This window comes from Rhinoraja longicauda, chromosome 1 (genome assembly GCF_053455715.1).
Source record: "Rhinoraja longicauda isolate Sanriku21f chromosome 1, sRhiLon1.1, whole genome shotgun sequence".
Lineage (NCBI taxonomy): Eukaryota > Metazoa > Chordata > Chondrichthyes > Rajiformes > Arhynchobatidae > Rhinoraja > Rhinoraja longicauda.
Window position 1 is genome coordinate 4607888 of NC_135953.1, and position 22373 is coordinate 4630260.

Below are 22373 nucleotides of genomic sequence, written 5' to 3' on the forward strand. Positions count from 1 at the left end.
GACTCGCTGAGTTACTCCACCATTTTCTGTTATATAAACCAGCATCTGCAGTTCCTTCTTACACACTGAATGGAAGGGAGGTTGGTTTGTGTGATGGTCTGGGCTACGTCCACAATTCGCTGCAATTTCCTGCGGTCTTGGATGGAGCTGTTTTCAAACCGTGCTGTGATGCATCCCGATAAAATGCTTTCTGGACCCTCTCCAGAGCCAGCACATCCTCAGATTATGGGTCCCAAAACTGCTCACAATACTCCAAATGTGTGGCCTGACCAACGCCTTATTGAGCCTCAGCATTACATCCCTGTTTTTGTATTCTAGTCTTCTCAAAATAAACGCTAGCATTTATTGGGGGAAGTCCAGAACAAGGGGCCACAGTTTAAGAATAAGGGGTAGGCCATTTAGAACTGACATGAGGAAAAACTTTTTCAGTCAGAGAGTTGTGAATCTGTGGAATTCTCTGCCTCAGAAGGCAGTGGAGGCCAATTCTCTGAATGCATTCAAGAGAGAGCTAGATAGAGCTCTTAAGGATAGCGGAGTCAGGGGGTATGGGGAGAAGGCAGGAACGGGGTACTGATTGAGAATGATCAGCTATGATCACATTGAATGGCGAAGCTGGCTCGAGGGGCCGAATGGCCTCCTCCTGCACCTATTGTCTATTGTCTATTTCTTGACCACCCTGTGACGTCACTTTCAGGGAATTATGTGCCTGTGGGTCAGGTCAATGGACAGATCAATGTCGCTCTTGTGGATATCAGTGAGGCAAACCTTGTCTCACGTGACTGATTACAAGTTTGTCCCTGATTCTCTTTGCAGAAGAGTTGGAAGAAGAATTGGTTCGTGCTGTACCCGGCCAGTCAGTTTGGGATCTCCCGGCTGGAATTCTTCGACAGCAAGGAGAACGTGTCCGAGAAGCAAACGACCAAAAAGATGGACAAGAAGTTAATCCGCCTGTCCAATTGCATCAGGATCACGCACGTGCCGAGCGAGGTGTGTCCCAAGGAGTGCATGTCAGCGTTCGCCATCGAAACCGAGGAGAAGCTCTACACCTTTGCGGCCGAGAAGTCGACCAGCGCGGAATGGGTGGAAATACTCTGCGAAACGGCTTTCCCGGTGAGGCTTAACGAGGCGTAGGGAAGGGTGAGGGAGATATGGGCCAAATGCATTCGGGCGGTCACGGTGGCGCAGCGGTAGAGTCGCTGTCTTACGCTGTCTTACAGGGTTCGATCCCGACTACGGGCGCCGTCTGTACGGAGTTTGTACGTTCTCCCAGTGACCTGCGTGGGTTTTCTCCGAGATCTTCGGTTTCCTCCCGCGCTCCAAAGACGTAGAGGTTTGTAGGCTAATTGGCTTGGTAAATGTAAAAATTGTCCCCAGTGGGTGTAGGATAATGTGCAGGGATGGCTGGTGGGCACGGACCCAGTGGGCCGATAGGTCTGATGGTCTGGGCTGTGTCCACAATTTCTTCTGGTCTTGGATGGAGCTGTTCCTGAACCATGCCGTGACCATGCTGAGTGTTATGTGTAACTGGTTTCCTTGTCCAACAACTGACACTTGCCACAGAGAATGTCCGACTAAGTTTCACCAGACTGATCCCTTGTATGAAGAGATATGAAGAGAGATTGGAATGATTAGAATTTTATACATTATAAAATAGTTGTGAATTTGTGCGGCACGGTGGCTCAGCGGTAGAGTTGCTGCCTTACAGCGAATGCAGCGCCGGGGACTCAGGTTCAATCCTGACTACGGGCGCCGTCTGTACGGAGTTTGTACGTTCTCCCCGTGACCTGCGTGGGTTTTCTCCGAGATCTTCGGTTTCCTCCCACACTCCAAAGACGTACAGGTTTGTAGGTTAATTGGCTGGGCAAATGTAAAAACTGTCCCTAGTGTGTGTAGGATAGTGTTAATGTGCGGGGATCGCTGGTCGGCGCGGACCCGGTGGGCCGAAGGGCCTGTTTCCGCGCTGTATCTCTAAACTAAACTAAACTAAACTAAAATGCATGCAAATGGGACCAACCCAATATGCCAACTTAGTTTAGTTTAGTTTAGAGATACCGCGTGGAAACAGGCCCTTCGGCCCACCCAGTCCGCGCCAACCAGCGATCACCCCCGTACACTAACACTATCCTACATAAAATTAGGGAAAATTTACATTTATACCAAGCCAATTAACCTGCAAACCTGTACGTCTTTGGAGTGTGAGAGTAAACCAGAGATCCCAGAGAAAACCCACACGGTCACGGGGAGAACGTACAAACTCCGTACAGACAGCACCCGTAGTCGGGAAGGAACCAGGTTCTGCGGCGCTGTATGGCAACTCTATCGCTGCGCCACCACGCCACCTACTTGGTCGACATGGCCAAGATGAGCCATGGGGCCTGTTTAGAAGGACGAGAGGGGATCTTATCAAAACGTATAAGATTATTAAGGGGTTGGACACGTTAGAGGCAGGAAACATGTTCCCAATGTTGGGGGACTCCAGAACCAGGGGCCACAGTTTAAGAATAAGGGGTAGGCCATTTAGAACGGAGATGAGGAAAATCTTTTTCAGTCAGAGAGTTGTGAATCTGTGGAATTCTCTGCCTCAGAGGGCAGTGGAGGCCAATTCTCTGAATGCATTCAAGAGAGAGCTAGATAGAGCTCTTAAGGATAGCGGAGTCAGGGGGTATGGGGAGAAGGCAGGAACGGGGTACCGATTGAGAATGATCAGCCATGATCACATTGAATGGCGGTGCTGGCTCGATGGGGCCGAATGGCCTCCTCCTGCACCTATTGTCTGTTGTCTACTCTTTCTGTACACCACTGCTCTATGACTTTGTGACTCCGTGAGATTTGGTTTTTATTGTCAAAAAATACCTGAATTTTTTTTTGAACAGGAAGGAACTACAGATGTTGGTTTGCCACGAAGAACCTTTTCACACCTCTCGTTTCCATCTCCCCTAACTCTCAGTCTGAAGAAGGGTCACGACTCAAAACGTCACCTATTAGAAACGTAGAAAATAGGTGCAGGAGTAGGCCACTCGGCCCTTCCAGCCAGCACCGCCAAAATCAGTACACCGTCCCTGCTGTCTCCCCATATCGCTTGATTCCATTAGCCCTAAGAGCTCTATCTATTCCTCTTCCCCAGAGATGCTGTCTAACCCGCTGAGTTGCTCCACCATTTTGTGTCGATCTTTGATATTTGTTGTATCCGTTGTCTAGTTTTATGCTATCTGAGATATGAGGTCATTGAGACAGGTACTATGGCAGCATTTAAAAGATATTTTGGAGAGGGACATGAATGGGAAATGTATCGAAGGATAAAAGCCAACGCGAGCAGGTGGGACTAGTGTAGATGGGGCCTCTTGGTCAGCATAGGTCAGATGGGCCGAAGGGCCCGTTTTCTTGCTGCATGTCTAAATGGAATGTGGATTTTGTACCCAGTAGTCCAACAGAAAGTAGCTTTGCATAATGAAATTCACTTTTGATTCAAGAGCACAATAGTTCTATTGAGCAAAACACCAAGAGATACAAAGAGCTGGAGTATCTTAGCAGCCCCTACATGATGCCAAGTTCAACTAATCTCTTCTGTCTGCACATGATCCATACCTTAGTATTCACTGCACATCTATGCAACTACCTAAAGGGGTAGTTTTAAAAGGGTTAAAAGGGTTCAGAAAAGATTACAAGGATGTTGCCAGAGGGTGTGAGCGATAGGGAGAGGTTGACTAGGCTGGGTCTCTATTCCATACAAAATCATCAGAGGAATAGATCGGGTAGATGCACAGAGTCTCTTAACCAGAGTAGGGGAATCGAGGACCAGAGAACATCGGTTCAAGGTGAAGTGGAAAAGATTTAATAGGAATCTGAGGGGTAACTTTGTCACAAGGACGATGGTCGATGTATGGAACAAGCTGCCAGAGGAGGTAGTTGAGGCTGGGACTATCCCATCGTTTAAGAAACAGTTAGACAGGTACATGGATAGGACAGGTTTGGAGGGTTATGGACCAAGTGCAGGCAGGTGGGACGAGGGTAGCTGGGACATTGTTGGCCGGTGTGGGGGAGTTGGGCCGAAGGGCCTGTTTGCACACTGTATCACTCTATGACGCGATAAAAGCTTCCTAAATGCCACTATCCTATCTGTCTCCACCACCATCCCTGGCAGCATGTTCCAGGCACCCACCACCACCTGCAAAAAAGAACTTGACCCACACATCTCCTTTAAACATTGCCCCTCTGACCTTGATATTCTTGCTATTGAGGGCGTGCAGCGTGGGTTTACTAGGTTAATTCCCGGAATGGCAGGACTGTCATAAGTTGAAAGACTGGTGCGACAAGGCTTGTATACACTGGAATTTAGAAGGATGAGAGGGGATCTTATCGAAACGTATAAGATTATTAAGGGGTTGGACACGTTAGTGGCAGGAAACATGTTCCCAATGTTGGGGGAGTCCAGAACAAGGGGCCACAGTTTAAGAATAAGGGGTAGGCCATTTAGAACTGAGATGAGGAAAAACTTTTTCAGTCAGAGAGTTGTGAATCTGTGGAATTCTCTGCCTCAGAACGCAGTGGAGGCCAATTATCTGAATGCATCCAAGAGAGAGCTAGATAGAGCTCTTAAGGATAGCGGAGTCAGGGGGTATGGGGAGAAGGCAGGAACGGGGTACTGATTGAGAATGATCAGCTATGATCACATTGAATGGCGGTGCTGGCTCGAAGGGCCGAATGGCCTCCTCCTGCACCTATTGTCTATTAAACCTATGCCCTCCAGTCTTTGATATTTCCTTCTTTGGGGGGGGAATGGTTCTGACTGTTTATCTATGCCTCCCATCATTTTATATACTTCTTGAGGTTTCCCCTCAACCTCCGACGTACCAGAGAAAACGGTCCATGTTTGACCAACCTCTCCTGATAGCTGGAGCCATAGGGTGGAGGAGTAACTCAGCGGGGCAATAGACAATAGACAATAGACAATAGGTGCAGGAGTAGGCCATTCAGCCCTTCGAGCCAGCACCGCCATTCAATGCGATCATGGCTGATCACTATCAATCAGTACCCCGTTCCTGCCTTCTCCCCATACCCCCTCACTCCGCTATCCTTAAGAGCTCTGTCCAGCTCTCTCTTGAAAGCATCCAACGAACTGGCCTCCACTGCCTTCTGAGGCAGAGAATTCCACACCTTCATATGATGAGTTTTTGGCAACATATGATGAGTTTTTGAAGGCACTGTGCATATACTCGCTGGAGTTTTGAAGGATGAGTGGGGGGCTCCCATTGAAACTTACCAAATAGTGAAAGGCCTGGATAGAGTGGATGTGGAGAGGATATTTTCACTCTTGGGAGAGTCTACAACCAGAGGCCACAGCCTCAAAATGAAAGAACCTACTTTTAGAAAGGAGATGCAAGAGAAAGCTGGATCGAGCTCTTAAGGACAGCGGAGTCAGGGGGTATGGGGAGAAGGCAGGAACGGGGTACTGATTGAGAATGATCAGCCATGATCACATTGAATGGCGGTGCGCACAGGCTCGAAGGGCCGAATGGCCTCCTCCTGCACCTATTGTCTATTGTCTATTGAGATGAGATGAATATCTTTAGCCAGAGGGTGGTGAATCTGTGGAACACTGCCACAGATGGCTGTGGAGACCAAATCAATGGACATTTTTACGGGAGAAATTGACTGATTCTTGATCAGTACGGGTGTCAGGGGTTATGAGGAGAAGGCAGGAGAATGGGGTTGAGGGAAAAGTAGATCAGCCATGTTTGAATGGTGGAGTAGACTTGATGGCCGAATGGCCTAATTCTGTCCCTAACATTTGTGAACTTATGAACATGAGAACGTAGAAGGCATGATTAGCACGTTTGCAGATGACACTAAAGTGGGTGGCATTGTAGATAGTGAAGATGGGTGTCAAAAATTGCAGCAGGATCTTGATCCGATCGGCAGGTGGCCTGAGGAATTGTTGATGGAATTGTAATGGGCGGCACGGTGGCGCAGCGGTAGAGTTGCTGCCTTACAGCGAATGCAGCGCCGGAGACCCGGGTTCGATCCCGACTCCGGGTGCTGTCTGTACGGAGATTGTACGTTCTCCCCGTGACCTGCGTGGGTTTTCTCCGAGATCTTCGGTTTCCTCCCACACTCCAAAGACGTACAGGTTTGTAGGTCAATTGACTGGGTAAATTTAAAATTGTCCCTAGTGTGTGTAGGATAGTGTTAATGTGCAGGGATCGCTGGACGGCGCGGACCCGGTGGGCCGAAGGGCCTGTTTCTGCGCTGTATCTCTAAATCTAAATCTAATACAGAAAAGGTGTTGCACTTTGGAAAGTCTAACATGGGCAGGACTACACAGTGAATGGTAGGGCTCTGGGGAGTGTTGTAGAGCAGAGGGATCTAGGAGTGCAGGTACATAGTTCCTTGAAGGTGGCATCACAGGGAGATTCGTAGGCCCCCTCGGTCATGGCTGACCATGGGTGATGCATCCTAGTTAGCTGCTTGCTCCACACCTCGGCTAGAGTAGCATCGCTTGTGGCTGAAGAGACCAATGTGGGAGTGACAGTCTCTGTCGCAGGGAGATAGGGTGGTCAAAAAGGCTTTCATCAGTCAGAGTATTGAGGTTAGAAATGAGGAGGTCATGAGTCTGCAGAAGGGACTCAACTTCTCTCCCGAGATGCTCCCTGTCCCAATGAGTTACTCCAGTATTTTGTCCCTCTCTTCGGTGTAAACCCGTTTTAAATGGCCTCCCCATTATCCTTAACCTGTGGCCCCTGGTTCTGGACTCCCTCAACATTGGGAACATTTTTCCTGCAACTAGCTTCGGATGCTCTCTGATGCTAGTTATTAATGATCATCTCACTTATGTTTGTCTCTCTCTCTTTTTGTAGCCTCCTCTCACGGACATCAGTCACGGAACAAAACCTTTGGAGATGGCGGAGAACAGTATCTACTATTCCCGGTCGGAAGGTGAGTAGTTTATTAGATTAGAGCAATACCGCGCGGAAACAGGACCTTTGGCCTATCGAGTCCGCATCGACCCAGTGATCGCGTGCACTAACATCATCCTACACACACACACGAGGGACAATTTACAATTATACCATGCCAATTAGCCTGCAAACTACGTCTTTGGAGTGTGGGAGGAAACCGAAGATCTCGGAGAAAACCCACGCAGGTCACGGGGCGAACGTACAAACTCCGTACAGACAGCACCCATGGACAGGATGGAACACGGTCTCTGTCGCTGTAAGGCAGTAGCTCTACCGCTGGGCTGCCATGCCGTCCAAGTAGTGCTGGTCTTGGAGAGGGTCCAGAGGTGGTTTATGAGAATGATCCCAAGAATGATTGGGTTAAGGTGTGAAGAATGTTTGAAGGCACTGGGCTTCTACTCGCTGGAGTTTAGAAGGATGAGGGGAGAACCTCATTGAAACTTACCAAATAGTGAACTTATGAAGTAGAATGGCAGTGAAGAAAGCGAATGGTATGTTGGCATTCATAGCGAGGGGATTTGAGTATAGGAGCAGAGAGGTTCTGCTGCAGTTGTACAGGGCATTGGTGAGACCACACCTGGAGTATTGCATACAGTTTTGGTCTCCTAATCTGAGGAAAGATATTCTTGCCATAGAGGGAGTACAGAGAAGGTTCACCAGATTGATTCCTGGGATGGCAGGACTTTCATATGAAGAAAGACTGGATAGACTCGGCTTGTACTCGCTGGAATTTAGAAGATTGAGGGGGGATCTTATGGAAACTTACAAAATTCTTAAGGGGTTGGACAGGCTAGATGCAGGAAGATTGTTCCCGATGTTGGGGAAGTCCAGAACAAGGGGTCACAGTTTAAGGATAAGGGGAAGTCTTTTAGGACCGAGATGAAAAAGTTTTTTTTCACACAGAGAGTGGTGAATCTGTGGAATTCTGCCACAGAAGGTAGTTGAGGCCAGTTCATTGGCTATATTTAAGAGGGAGTTAGATGTGGCCCTTGTGGCTAAAGGGATCAGGGAGTACGGAGAGAAGGCAGGTACGGGATACTGAGCTGGATGATCAGCCATGATCATATTGAATGGCGGTGCAGGCTCGAAGGGCCGAATGGCCTACTCCTGCACCTATTTTCTATGTTTCTATGTTTCTAATGCGTGGCTGGAAAGTTTATAATGTCATAAATTCTAAGAGCAGGATTAGGCCATTCGGCCCATCAAGTCTTCTACGCCATTCAATCACGGCTGATCTATCTCTCCCTCCTAACCCCATTCTCCTGCCTTCTCCCCATAACCCCTGACACCCGCACTAATCAAGAATTTGTCAATCTTCGCCTTAAAAATATCCATTGACTTGGCCTCCACCGAGATAGAACCTCGATAGAATTTCTTGACATAAAAGTTATCTTTTAAATTTATTGATTTACCTAACCTCCGTCATCTTCTGCACGCGGTGGCGCAGCGGTAGAGTTGCTGCCTCACAGCGCCAGAGACCCGGGTTTGATCCTGACTACGGGCGCTGTCTGCATGGAGTTTGTACATTCTCCCCGTGACCTGCATGCGTTTTCTCCAGGTGTTCCGGCTTCTTCCCACACTCCAAAGACGTACAGGTTTGTAGGCTAATTGGCTTCGGAAAAATTGTGAAATTGTCCCTAATGTGTGTCGGATTATGTTAGTGTGCAGGAAGGATCACTGGTCGGAGCGGAATCGATGGGCCGAAGGGCCTGCTGCATCTCTAAACTAAACTAATTAAACTAAACTAAATTCCACAAGTCACTATCCTCAGAGAAGAAAAAATGTCATCGTATCCCAGTTTTACACTTCTTATGCCATTTGCCAAAATCTGTGATAGACCATAGACAATAGGTGCAGGAGGAGGCCATTCGGCCCTTCGAGCCAGCACCGCCATTCAATGTGATCATGGCTGATCATTCTCAATCAGTACCCCGTTCCTGCCTTCTCCCCATACCCCCTGACTCTGCTATCCTTAAGAGCTCTATCCAGCTCTCTCTTGAATGCATTCAGAGAATTGGCCTCCACTGCTTTCTGAGGCAGAGAATTCCACAGATTCACAACTCTCTGACTGAAAATGTTTTCCCTCATCTCAGTTCTAAATGGCCTACCCCTTATTCTTAAACTGTGGCCCCTTGTTCTGGACTCCCCCAACATTGGGAACATGTTTCCTGCCTCTAACGTGTCGAACCCCTTAATAATCTTATACGTTTCGATAAGATAAGTTAATATTCATAAGTTATCGGAGCAGAATTGGACCCTTTGCCAAACAAGTCTACTCCACCATTCAATCATGGCTGATTTATCTCTCCCTCCTAACCCAATTCTCCTGCCCTTTCCCCATCACCCCTGACACCGTTATGTCAAACTCTGCCTTAAAAATATCCATTGACTCGGATTCCTCATCTTTCTAAAGGTACGTCCTTTTGCTCTGAGGCTATGGCCTCTGGTCCTAGACTATCCACCTGGATGGCTGTTACTGTTTATAAATGCAGAGCGCCTGCTGAATATAAGTCACTGGAGTAACTCAGGTGGTCAGGCACCATCCCTAGAGGAGCTGAACATCTATAGTTGGAAAGTTAATAGAGAGTATTCTGAGGGATTTTTATGGGTGTATGGAATGAGCTGCCAGAGGAGATATCCGAGGCAGGGACTATCCCATAATTTAGAAACATGGAAAATAGGTGCATCAGGAGGCCCTTCGGCCCTTCGAGCCAGCACCGCCATTCATTGTGATCATGGCTGATCGCCCCCAATCAATAACCCGTGCCTGCCTTCTCCCCATATCCTTTGATTCCACTAGACCCTAGAGCTCTATATAACTCTCTCTTAAATCCATCCAGTGATTTGGCTTCCACTGCCTTATGTGGCAAAGAATTCCACAAATTCACAACTCTCTGGGTGAAAAAGTTTTTTCTCACCTCAGTTTTAAATGGCCTCCCCTTTATTCTAAGACTGTGGCCCCCGGTTCTGGACTCGCCCATCATTGGGAACATTTTCCTGCATCCAGTCCTTTTATAATTTTATATGTTTCTATAAGCTGCCCTCTCATCCTTCTAAACTCCAGAGAATACAAGCTTTTCAATCTTTTCTCATATGACAGTCCCGCCATCCCAGGGATCAATCTCGTGAACCTACGCTGCACTGCCCCAATTACAAGGATGTCCTTCCTCAAATTAGGAGACCAAAACTGCACTCAATACTCCAGATGTGGTCTTACCAGGGCCCTATACAACTGCAGAAGAACCTCTTTCCTCCTATACTGAAATCCTCTTGTTATGAAGGCCAATATTCCATTAGCTTTCTTCACTGCCTGCTGTACCTGCACGCCAACTTTCAGTGACTGGTGTACAAGGACACCCAGGTCTCACTGCACCTCCCCTTACCTAACCTAACACCATTGAGATAATAATCTGCCTCCTTGTTTTTGCCGCCAAAGTGGATAACCTCACATTTATCTATATTATACTGCATCTGCCACGCATCTGCCCACTCACTCAACATGTCCAGGTCACCCTGCAACCTCCTAACATCCTCTTCACAGTTTACACTGCCACCCAGCTTTGTGTCATCCGCAAACTTGCTAGTGTTGCTTCTAATTCCCTCTTCCAAATCATTAATATATATGGTAAACAGTTGCGGCCCCAACACCGAGCCTTGCGGCACTCCACTCGCCACTGCCTGCTATTCTGAAAAGGACCCGTTTACTCCTACTCTTTGCTTCCTGTTTGCCAACCAATTTTCTATCCATATCAACACCCTACCCCCAATACCATGTGCTCTAATTTTGGTCACCAATCTCCCGTGTGGGACCTTGTCAAAGGCTTTCTGAAAGTCTGGATACACTACATCCACTGGCTCCCCTTCATCCATTTTACTTGTCACATCCTCAAAAAACTCCAGAAGATTAGTCAAGCATGATTTCCCTTTCATAAATCCATGATGACTTGGACTTATCCTTTTACTGCTATCCAAATGCACCGTTATTACCTCTTTAATAATTGACTCCAGCATATTTCCCACCACCAAAGTCAGGCTAACTGGTCTGTAATTCCCCGTTTTCTCTCTCGCTCCTTTCTTGAAACAGTTAGAAAAGTACATGGATCGGGCAGGTTTGGAGACCAAACGCCGGCATGTGGGACTAGTGTAGCTGGGACATGTTGGCCGATGTGGGCAAGTTGGGCCGAAGGGCCTGTTTCCACACTGCATCACTCTATGACTCTATAACAAACAGCGCAGCACGGCATTTTCGACTGCACTGTCCTCCGCCCCCCTGGTGGAGGGGTAGACCTCACGGCCCTCGACAACAGCACGCTGCACTGGCTACAGCGCCTGGAGGGCGTTACATAACCTCTGCTGCCTCAAACACAAGAAGAAGAAGACTCTACAACAAGAGTGGTTAATGGCACACAACATAAGTAAGGCTGATCAATACCTGATACAGCCCTCCATTCAATTCTTTAACTCTAGGACATTTCATCGTATCATGTTCATTGCTGACACTGTGGGCCGAAGGGCCTGTTCCTGTACTGTACCGTATTTATGGAATCAAAGGATATGGGGAGAAAGCAGGAACGGGGTATTGATCTTGGATGATCAGCCTTGATCACAATGAATGGCGGTTCTGGCACGAAGGGCCAAATGGCCCCCTCCTGCACCTATTGTGTATGTTTCTATGTGGGTTGGGCAGCATCAGTGGAGGTTGTTAAAGAAGTCTGTGCGTAGACTGCCAACCAGACCGTGATGTTTCCAGTGCAGACAGGAAAAGCACGTCACTATTAGGTGCAGTGCCCTATTTATAAATAATATCGCAATGCTTGAGTTGTCGGCTTAGAGAAGAACATCCGAGAGGTGGAGGGACTGGCATCCGGAACACACCCGAACGCCCCCTATGCCCACTGCATTTATGTGCCTCACTCATCCTTGGGGTCCCAAAGTTAGAATATCTGAGGAAGGATGTGCTGGCTCTGGAGAGGGTCCAGAGGAGGTTTACAAGAATGATCCCAGGAATGAGTGAGTTAGCATAAGATGAGCGTTTGTCGGCACTGGGCCTGTACTCGCTGGGGTTTAGAAGAATGAGGGGGGACCTCATTGAAATGCACAGAATAGTGAAAGGCCTGGATAGAGTGGATGTGGAGAGGATGTTTCCACTGGTGGAAGAGTCTAGGACCAAAGGTCACAGCCTCAGAATTAAAGGGCGCTCTTTTAGAAAGGAGGTGAGGAGGAACTTCTTTAGTCAGAGGGTAGGTAATCTGTGGAACTCATTGCCACAGAGGGCTGTGGAGGCCAAGTCAGTGGATATTTTTAAGGCAGAGACAGATAAGGTCTTGATTAGAACGGGTGTCAAAGGTTATGGGGAGATGGCAGGAAAATGGGATGAGGAGGCAGAGATCAGCCATGATTGAATGGCGGAGTAGACTTGATGGGCCGAATGGCCTAATTCTACTCCTACAACTTGTGAACTTGTGAATGTGGTGCAGCAGAGGAACAGTGAGAGGGAGTCATGCAAAGTCCTCACCAAAGAGAGGAGAATTTCTTCACAGTGGACATACTTAGAGGAAGTTTTGCAGTGAAGCAGTAAAATGGAGTCGTGGGAAGCAGCAGATAGTATTGTGTTCAGTTCTGAGCACCACATTCCAGGAAAGATATTGTCGAATTGGAAAGGGTGCAGAGAAGATTTATGAGGATGTTGCCAGGAGCTACAGGGAGAGGTTGAGCAGGCTGGGACTCTATTCCTTGGAGCGCAGGAGGACGAGGGGGTGATCTTGCAGAGGTGTATAAAAACCATGAGAGAAATAGATCGGGTAGATGCTCAGAGTCTCTTGCCCTGAGTAGGGAAATCGAAAAACCAGGCGACATAGGATTAGGTTGAGGGGGGAAAGATTTAACAGGAATCTAAAGGGTACCTTTTTCACTCAAAGGGTGGTGGGTGTATGGATGCGGAGGAGGTAATTGAGGCAGGGACTATCGCAACGCTTAAGAAACATTTAGACGATCAGTCTGGGCAAGCTGAACGGAAGGGCCTGTATCACTCTATGACTCTCCTGTGTCCCTGTTATGCTCTTTGCTAGCTTTGTTGTCAAACATGTTCCAGTTGTTGAAGTGCGTCTTGCCTAAACATGCCCTCTGCACGCTCGAGTCAACATCGTCTTGAGCTGCTGTGCATGTGAGACTGTGGTTTGGTGTAGGGAGGAACTGCAGATGCTGGTTTCAACCGAAGATAAACACAAAATGCTAGAATAACTCAGCGGGACAGGCAGCATCTCTGGAGAAAAGGAATAGGTGATGTTTCGGGTCGAGACCCTTCTTCAGACTGAGACAATAGACAATAGATGCAGGAGGAGGCCATTCAGCCCTTCGAGCCAGCACCACCATTCAATGTGATCATGGCTGATCATTCTCAATCAGTACCCCGTTCCTGCCTTCTCCCCATACCCCCTGACTCCGCTATCCTTAAGAGCTCTATCCAGCTCTCTCTTGAATGCATTCAGAGAATTGGCCTCCACTGCCTTCTGAGGCAGTGAATTCCACAGTTTTACAACTCTCTGACTGAAAAAGTTTTTCCTCATCTCCGTTCTAAATGGCCTACCCCTTATTCTTAAACTGTGGCCCCTGGTTCTGGACTCCCCCAACATTGGGAACATGTTTCCTGCCTCTAACGTGTCCAACCCCTTAATAATCTTATATGTTTCGATAAGATCCCCTCATCCCCCAGAGTCGGGGGTAAGGGAAACGAGAGATTTAGATGGTGATATAGAGTCAGAGAGTGATACAGCGTGGATCCAGGCACTCCGGCCCAACTTGCCCACAATGAACATGTCCCAGCTACACTAGTCCCACATGCCAGTATTTGGTCCATATCCCTCCAAACCTGTCCTATCCATGCACCTGTTTCTTAAATGTTGGGATAGTTCCAATCTCAACTACCTCCTCTGACAGCTAGTTCTGTGCATCCACCACCCTTTGTGTGAAAAAGTTACCCCTCAGGTTCATATTACCCCTCAGGTTCATATTAAATCTTTGCCCCTTTATCTTAAACCTGTGTCCTTGATTCACCTACTCTGGGCATCTACCCGATCTATTCCTCTCATGATCTTACCCACCTCTATAGGATCACCCCTCATCCTCCTGCTCTCCAAGGAATAGCTCCAAGGAAGGAGAGTGACGATGATAAAGGAAACAGGCCATTGTTAGCTGTGGGCTCGGTGGAAACGAGTTACAGACAATGGGACTCAACAAGACGACTTTGCAGCTAGTACGACTGGGGTGGGGGAGGGACTGGAAGAGAGGAGATGCAAGGGTTACTTGAAGTTGCAGAAATCAATATGCCGTTGTCATGTAGTTATCTATTTCAAGACACGAATCACGCATGAGTCTGTTACATGCAAAACGTGCCACTACCCGTCCCTGACTCCCTTCACTAACTATCAGCATGCCTACCGACAACTAGAGAGTGGTCCTAAACTACCATCTACCTCATTGGAGACCCTCGGACTCTCTTTGATCGGACTTTGGTGGATTGTATCTTGTACTAAACATTATTCACGTTATTCCCTTTATCATGTGTCTGTACACTGTGAATGGCTCGATTGTAATCATGTATTGTCCTTCCGCTGACTGGTTAGCACGCAACAAAAGCTTCTCACTGTACGTCAGCACAGGTAACAGTAAACCCAACTCAATTCATTTCCTTGTTCAGCTTCTCCGTAAATAATTCCATCCAGATTCCCTCAGCCGTTCCCGGTCTGCCTGACCCGCTGACACTTAGCTGGAGAAATGTCCCGCCTTGAAACGTCACCCACATCTGACCTTTGACCCACGTCAACGTCTGAAGAAGGGTCTCGACCCGAAACATCACCCATTCCTTCTCTCCTGAGATGCTGCCTGACCCGCTGAGTTACTCCAGCATTTTGTGAATAAATACCTTCGATTTGTACCAGCCTCTGCAGTTATTTTCTCACTCACATCCTTATCAGTCTGAGTGAAGAGGTATCATGGATAGACACAAAATGCTGGAGTAACTCAGCGGGTCAGGCAGCACTCATTGTCATCTTTTCCACAGCCAACAATGGACCATTGTGGGCTCCACCTTTCTTGGTCTGTTCTTTGTTTGTTCTTTTCATATCTTTCATTCATATGTTCTTTGCACCTTTTCATGCCTCTGGTTTCCCTCTCCACTGACTCTCGGTCTGAAGAAGGGTCCCGACCCGAAACATCATCCATTCCTTTGGTCCTTGACTCACCCACTAGTGGAAATATCCTCTCTCCATCCACTCTATCTAAGCCTTCCATTATTCGGTAGGTTTTAGCATTTCAATATTTGGTGTGTTCTACACAAGATTCTGAGGAAGGGTCTAGACCTGAAACGCCACCTTTTCCTTTTCTCCAGAGGTGCTGCCTGACCTGCTGGGTTCCCTCAGCAGTGCGAGGCTATCTTCTCAAAACCTCCTTGTAATTAGTATCTGTACTTGTCGGTACCTCACTGGGGCTGTCCTTTAATCACCTAATAAGGTTTTGCTTCTTTACTTTCTCGACACTAGTCATCACTGTTCTGATATCCAGGTTATATTTTCTAATTATGTATCATTTGGGGGTGTCAAAGAATTTGAGGTATATTATTGACTTAAAAGACGTCCGACTGAAAGGTGGGGCAGTATTAAGGGTTGAGTGGCCTCCTTTTCCTACTAATAGTCATACTGCTTGGAAACAGGCCCTTCAGCCCAACTTGCCCACGATGACCAATATGCCCCATCTACACTAGTCCCACCTACCCGCGTTTGGCCCATATTCCTACGAAAACTATCCTTTCCAGTTTCGTTTGGTTCAGTTTAGATTTTTTTTAGATTTAGAGATACAGCACGGAAACAGGCCCTTCAGCCCATCGGGTCCACGCCGTCCAGTGATCCCTGTACATTAACATTATCCTACACACACTAGGGCCAATTTCTTTTACATTTTGCCCAGCCAATTAACCTACAAACCTGTACGTCTTTGGTCACGGGGAGAACGTACAAACTCCGTACAGACGGCGCCCGTAGTCGGGATCGAACCTGAGTCTCCGGCGCTGCATTGGCTGTAAGGCAGCAACTCTACCGCTGCGCCCACTTGCAGAGGTGTACAAAATCATAAGAGGAATAGATCTTACCCAGGCTCTTGCCCAGAGTAGGGGAATCAATAACCAAAGGACATAGGTTTAAGGTAAAGGGGGAAACATTTAACAGAAATCTGAGGGGTAACTTTCTGACACAAAGGGTAATTGGTGTACGGAACAATAGACAATAGGTGCAGGAGGAGGCCATTCGGCCCTTCGAGCCAGCACCACCATTCAACGTGATCATGGCTGATCATTCTCAATCAGTACCCCGTTCCTGCCTTCTCCCCATACCCCCTGACTCCGCTATCCTTAAGAGCTCTATCTAGCTCTCTCTTGAATGCATTCAGAGAATTGGCCTCCACTGCCTTCTGAGGCAGAGAATTCCACAGATTCACAACTCTCTGACTGAAAACGTTTTTCCTCATCTCAGTTCTAAATGGCTGGAGGAGGTAGTTGAGGCAGGAATAATCGCAACATTTATGAAATATTTGGACAGGTACATGGAAAGGACAGGTTTAGAGGGATATGGGCCAAACGCAGGCAGGTGGGACTAGTGTAGATGGGACAGGTTGGCCGGTGAGGGGGAGAACAAAGCGCTGAGAACAAAGAGTGATCTGGTGTGGGTGCCGCCAAGAACAAAGAGGGACCATCGGGACTATAATGAACACTTTTATAACTTTGTCAGCGCCCTATAGGTTGCGACTCTTAGCATACCTTGTGCCTTTTATGCAAAACAAAGAATTTCACCGAACCTTGGTACATGTGACAATAATGTATCATTGAATCCACTGAATCAATGAATGCATTGAGAGGTGTAAAAGAGTGAAGAGATTAAAATAGACAATAATAGGTTAGTATTATAGGTTAATAATAGGATAATAAAATAGGTTTCCTGCCTCTAACGTGTCCAACCTCTTAATAATCTTATACGTTTCGATAAGTGATAGCAGATCCGCTTCTGGGACCAGCACGCAGAGAGTCGCCTGGCTTGGGCGTAGGGTTGCAAACTTCCTCACTCCCAAATAAGGGACAAGGTGACGTCACCGCCCCGCGCCCCACGTGACCTCACCCAGCCAGCGGCCACGTGCTCTCACTCCACCAATGGCGGCCACCCGGGCCGGGAGGCGGGTTGCTAGGCAACCTCCATTAGGTGGCGCCCGGGCCTACACTGTCCGGGACTACAGTGGCCCTCGGGCTATAGTGTCCGGGCCTACAGTGTCCGGGCCTACAGCGTCCGGGCCTACAGCGCCGTCGGGGCCTAATACGGGACAAGGGCGGTCCCGTATGGGACAAACCAATTTGGCCCAAAATACGGGATGTCCCGGTTAATACGGGACAGTTGGCAACCCTTCTTGGTGTTAATGATTAGAGTGGAGAATGTAAATAGGCAAAAACATTGAAAACATTTGTTGTCTTTTCTTAATTACCCCTGAACTCTAATGAGTGTCATCAGCCGCACCGACATCAGGTGTTTACGGTTCAAGATTCCTTCCAGTAAAATGACCATACATTTCAAGGACAAAATTTGCATACATTAGATGCCCAGAGTCTCTTGCCCAGAGTCGGTGAATCGAGCACCAGAGGACATAGGTTTACGGTGAAGGAGAAAAGATTTAATAGGAATCGGAGGGGTAGCCTTTTCACACAAAGGGCGGTGAATGTATGGAACAAGCTGCCAGTGGAGGTAGTTGAGGCAGGAACTATCCCAACATTTCAGAAACAGTTAGACAGGTACATGGATAGGACAGGTTTGGAGGGATATGGACCAAGTGCAGGCAGGTGGGACTAGTGTAGCTGGGACATGTTGGCCGGTGTGGGCAAGTTGGGCTGAAGGGCCTGTTTCCACACTGTATCACTCTATGACAATGACTAAATAGGTGATTAATGGACTGCCCCAGTGAGGCACCTATAAGTGCAGAGATACTAAATACAAGGAGGTTTAGAAGACAAACAAAACTGGACACACAAGAGGTAATTGATACAGGGAGCATTGCAACGTTTAAGATACATTTAGATAGGGTACATGGATAGGACATGTTTAGAGGGATTAGTTTAATTTGTCATCATGTTCACACAAACACTGTGGGCCAAAGACCCGTTCCTGTGCTGTACTGATCTATGTTCACAGAACACAGATACATGAAAACTTCCCAGATGGCGCCCAACCCAGGCGATTATTTGCATGCTAGCCACAGAAGCAAATCCACAATCACATGTTACCATCGCTCTACACTCTTAAATCTCTACTCCCAGCTGTACACTGAGAATGGCTTAATTGCAATCATGTATTGCCTTTCCGCTGACTTGTTAGCACGCAACAAAAGTACACGTGAAAAACGGCACGGTGGCGCAGCGGTAGAGTTGCTGCCTTACAGCGAATGCAGCGCCTGAGACTCAGGTTCGATCCTGACTACGGGCGCCGTCTGTACGGAGTTTGTACGTTCTCCCCGTGACCTGCGTGGGTTTTCTCCGAGATCTTCGGTTTCCTCCCACACTCCAAAGACGTACAGGAATGTAGGTTAATTGGCTGGGCAAATGTAAAAATTGTCCCGAGTGGGTGTAGGATAGTGTTAGTGTGCGGGGATCGCAGGGCGGCACGGACCCGGTGGGCCGAAGGGCCTGTTTCTGCGCTGTATCTCTAAATCTAAAAATCTAAAACCCCCTCATCCTCCTGCACTTCAAGGAATAGAGTCCTTGCCTGCAAACCTTTCCCTATAGCTCAGACCCTCGGGTCCCGGAAACGTCCTCGTAAATCTCTTCAGCATGCTTTCCAGTCTTGACAACATGGTTCCCATAACACGGTGCCCAGATCTGAACACAATACTCTAATATGTGGCCTCACCAACGTCTTATATAACTGCAACCTTCCCGTAGGGCTCAGTCAAAATTTGGTAAACATCTATGTCTTCCCTCTTCCCGAGTCTTTCTTCCGATTAAACAGCAGTGTGCCCCCGTTTCCTCTCCTTCCACAGTGAACGAGTTCTGGGTGAACGTGCAGAAGACAGATGCGGCGGAGAGGTGCAACCTCCACGGCACATACATCCTGAAAGCGGACAAGGAGAGCTTGCTGCTGAAGGACACCAAGACCCACGAAGTTCTGTTCAACTGGCCATACAAACTCATGCGTCGTTACGGACGGGATAAGGTAATCTTGGGAGTCTCCCTTCTTGCATTTCGCTGACTCTCTGGGAAGCTGTAAAGGGACCTCGTTGTGACAAAGTGACAAAGTCACCGAAACACCGAAAGTTTATTAAGGGGTTGGACACGTTAGAGGAACAGCACCTCATATTTCGCCTGGGCAGTTTGCAGCCCAGTGGTATGAACATCGACTTCTCCAACTTTAGATAGTTCCTCTGTCCCTCCCGTTCCCTCCTCCTTCCCAGATCTCCTTCTATCTTCCTGTCTCCACCTATATCCTTCCTTTGTCCCGCCCCCCTGACATCAGTCTGAAGAAGGTCTCGACCCGAAACGTCACCCATTCCTTCTCTCCCGAGATGCTGCCTGACCTGCTGAGTTACTCCAGCATTTTGTGAATAAATACCTTCGATTTGTACCAGCATCTGCAGTTATAGATTCAAGAGAGAGCTAGATAGAGCTCTTAAGGATAGTGGAGTCAGGGGGTATGGGGAGAAGGCAGGAACGGGGTACTGATTGAGAATGATCAGCCATGATCACATTGAATGGCGGTGCTGGCTCGAAGGGCCGAATGGCCTACTCCTGCACCTATTGTCTATTGTCTATTGTTATCTTCTTATACAACATGTTCCCAATGTTGGGGGAGTCCAGAACAAGGGGCCACAGTTTAAGAATAAGGGGTAGGCCATTTAGAACTGAGATGAGGAAAAACTTTTTCAGGCAGAGAGTTGTGAATCTGTGGAATTCTCTGCCTCAGAAGGCAGTGGAGGCCAATTCTCTGAATGCATTCAAGGGAGAGATAGATAGAGCTCTTAAGGATAGCGGAGTCAGGGGGTACGGGGAGAAGGCAGGAACGGGGTACTGATTGAGAATGATCAGCCATGATCACATTGAATGGCGGTGCTGGCTCGAAGGGCCGAATGGCCTCCTCCTGCACCTATTGTCTATTGTCTATTGTCATACGATGAGCGTTTGTCGGCATTGGGCCTGTACTCGCTGGAGTTTAGAAGGATGAAGGGGGACCTCGTTGAAAAATACCGCATTGTGAAAGGCCTGGATAGAGTGGATGTGGAGAGGATGTTTCTCCTAGTGGGAGAGTCTAGGACCAGAGGCCGTAGCCTCAGAATAAAAAGACGTACCTTTAGAAATGAGATGAGAAGAAAATTCTTTAGTCAGATGGCGGTGAAGTACGGCTGTGGAGGCCAAGTCAGTGGATATCTTTAAGGCAGGGATTGACAGATTCTTGCTCTGTACAGGTGTCAGGGGTTATGGGGAGAAAACAGGAGAATGGGATTAGGTGAGATAGATCAGCCATGACTGAGTAGACTCGATGGGCCGAATGGCCTTATTCTGCTCCTATCACTGATGAAAGTGCTGGTTTGTCTGACTGTGGGCTACTTCCTCCACCGGTATCAGCCCTGGTTTTAGCTGACTGGGTCCCAAGCTTTAAATCCTTAATAAACTGGTATCCATTGACCAAGCTTTTAATCCTAGAGTGAAACACTATGGAAAAAGGCCCTTTGGCCCAAATCAGCCATGCCAACCCAGATGCCCTATTTAAGCTAGTCTGATTTACAATTTCACAAATTCTAGGAGTAGAATTAGGCCATTCGGCCCATCGAGTCTACTCCGCCATTCAATCATGGCTGATCTCTGCCTCCTAATCCCTTTTTCCTGCCTTCTCCCCATAACCCTTGACACCCATTCTAATCAAGAATTTGTCTATCTCTGCCTTAAAAATATCCCCTGACTTGGCCTCCACAGCCCTCTGTGGCCATGAGTTCCACAGATTCACTACCCTCTGACTAAAGAAGTTCCTCCTCACCTCCTTTCTAAAAGAGCGCCTTTTAATTCTGAGGCTGTGAACTCTGGTCCTGGACTCTCCCACCAGTGGAAACATCCTCTCCACATCCACTGCCTACGCCTTTCACAGACAGATTTACCCGTGTTTGGCCCATTTTCCTCTAAACATTTCTTATCCATGTACTTGTACAAATGTATTTTGCATTTGTAGGGTCATGTCCTGAAACTTCACTTATTCCTTTTCTTCTTTTTTCCTTCTTACATACTTCCTTTGACAGCTCGTTCAACCACCCCATCACCTTCTGTGTGAAAAGGTTGCCCTTCAGGTTCCAGTTAAATCTTTCCCATCTCACTTTAATAGAGTTATATAGCATGGAAACAGGCCCCTCGGCCCAACTTACCCACACTGACCAACATGTCCCATCTGCACTAGTCCCACCTGCCTGCATTTGGCCCATATCCCTCTAAACCTATCCTATCATTGTACCTGTCTTATTTACTTCTTAAATTTTGCGATAGTCCCTGCCTTAACTACCTCCCCCCGGTAGCTTGCTCTATACACCCACCACCCTCGGTGTGAAAAAGTTACCCCTCAGGTTCTCATTAAATCTTTCCTCCCTCATCTTAATTCCATGTGCTCTAGTTCTCCATTCTCCTACTCTGGGTAAGATACTCTGTATGTTTACCCGATCTAGTCCTCTCATGATTTTGTACACCTCTCATTCTCCTGCGCTCCGAGGAATAGGCTCCTAGCCTGCTCAACCTTAAACCTATCATTTTTGATTCCCATACCCGTGCAGGTTCGTAGGTTAATTGGCTTCTTTAAATGTGTTGGATGGAACTAGTACATGTAATCATTGGTCGGTGTGGGCTCGGTGGGCCCAATGGCGTGTTTCCACGCTGTATCTCCTGAAACGATCTGACATGAAACGTCATCCGTCCTCTTCCCTCCACAGATGCCGCCTGACCCCCTGCGTTCCTCCTAGTAGTTTATTTCGTACAAACCATGAAATGTTGTGCTCGGATTTCAGGGAGTCTTTGACATTTTTAAATTTTATTTAGAGATAGAGATACAGCGCGGAAACAGGCCCTTCGGCCCACCGAGTCCGTGCTGCCCAGCGATCCCCGCACATTAACACTATCCTACACACACTAGGCACAATTTTTACATTTTACCCAGCCAATTAACCTACATACCTGTACGTCTTTGGAGTGTGGGAGGAAACCGAAGATCTCGGAGAAAACCCACGCAGGTCACGAGGAGAACGTACAAACTCTGTACAGACGGTGCCCGTAGTCAGGATCGAACCTGTGTCTCCGGCGCTGCATTCGCTGTAAGGCAGCAACTCTACCGCTGCGCCACCGTGCCGCCCATGGTCTTACATCTT

At 47.8% G+C, this 22373-nt stretch overlaps 1 protein-coding gene across 1 annotated transcript in view; it reads left to right on the plus strand.

Moving 5' to 3' along the window:
* Positions 1-22373, plus strand: part of dok1b (docking protein 1b) — a 65705-nt gene that overhangs the window by 33130 nt on the left and 10202 nt on the right. Inside the window, exons 2-4 of the mRNA XM_078408694.1 lie at positions 814-1110; positions 6855-6933; positions 19020-19192. Coding sequence (XP_078264820.1) covers positions 814-1110; positions 6855-6933; positions 19020-19192 — 549 coding nt within the window. The remainder of the gene's footprint in view (positions 1-813; positions 1111-6854; positions 6934-19019; positions 19193-22373) is intronic.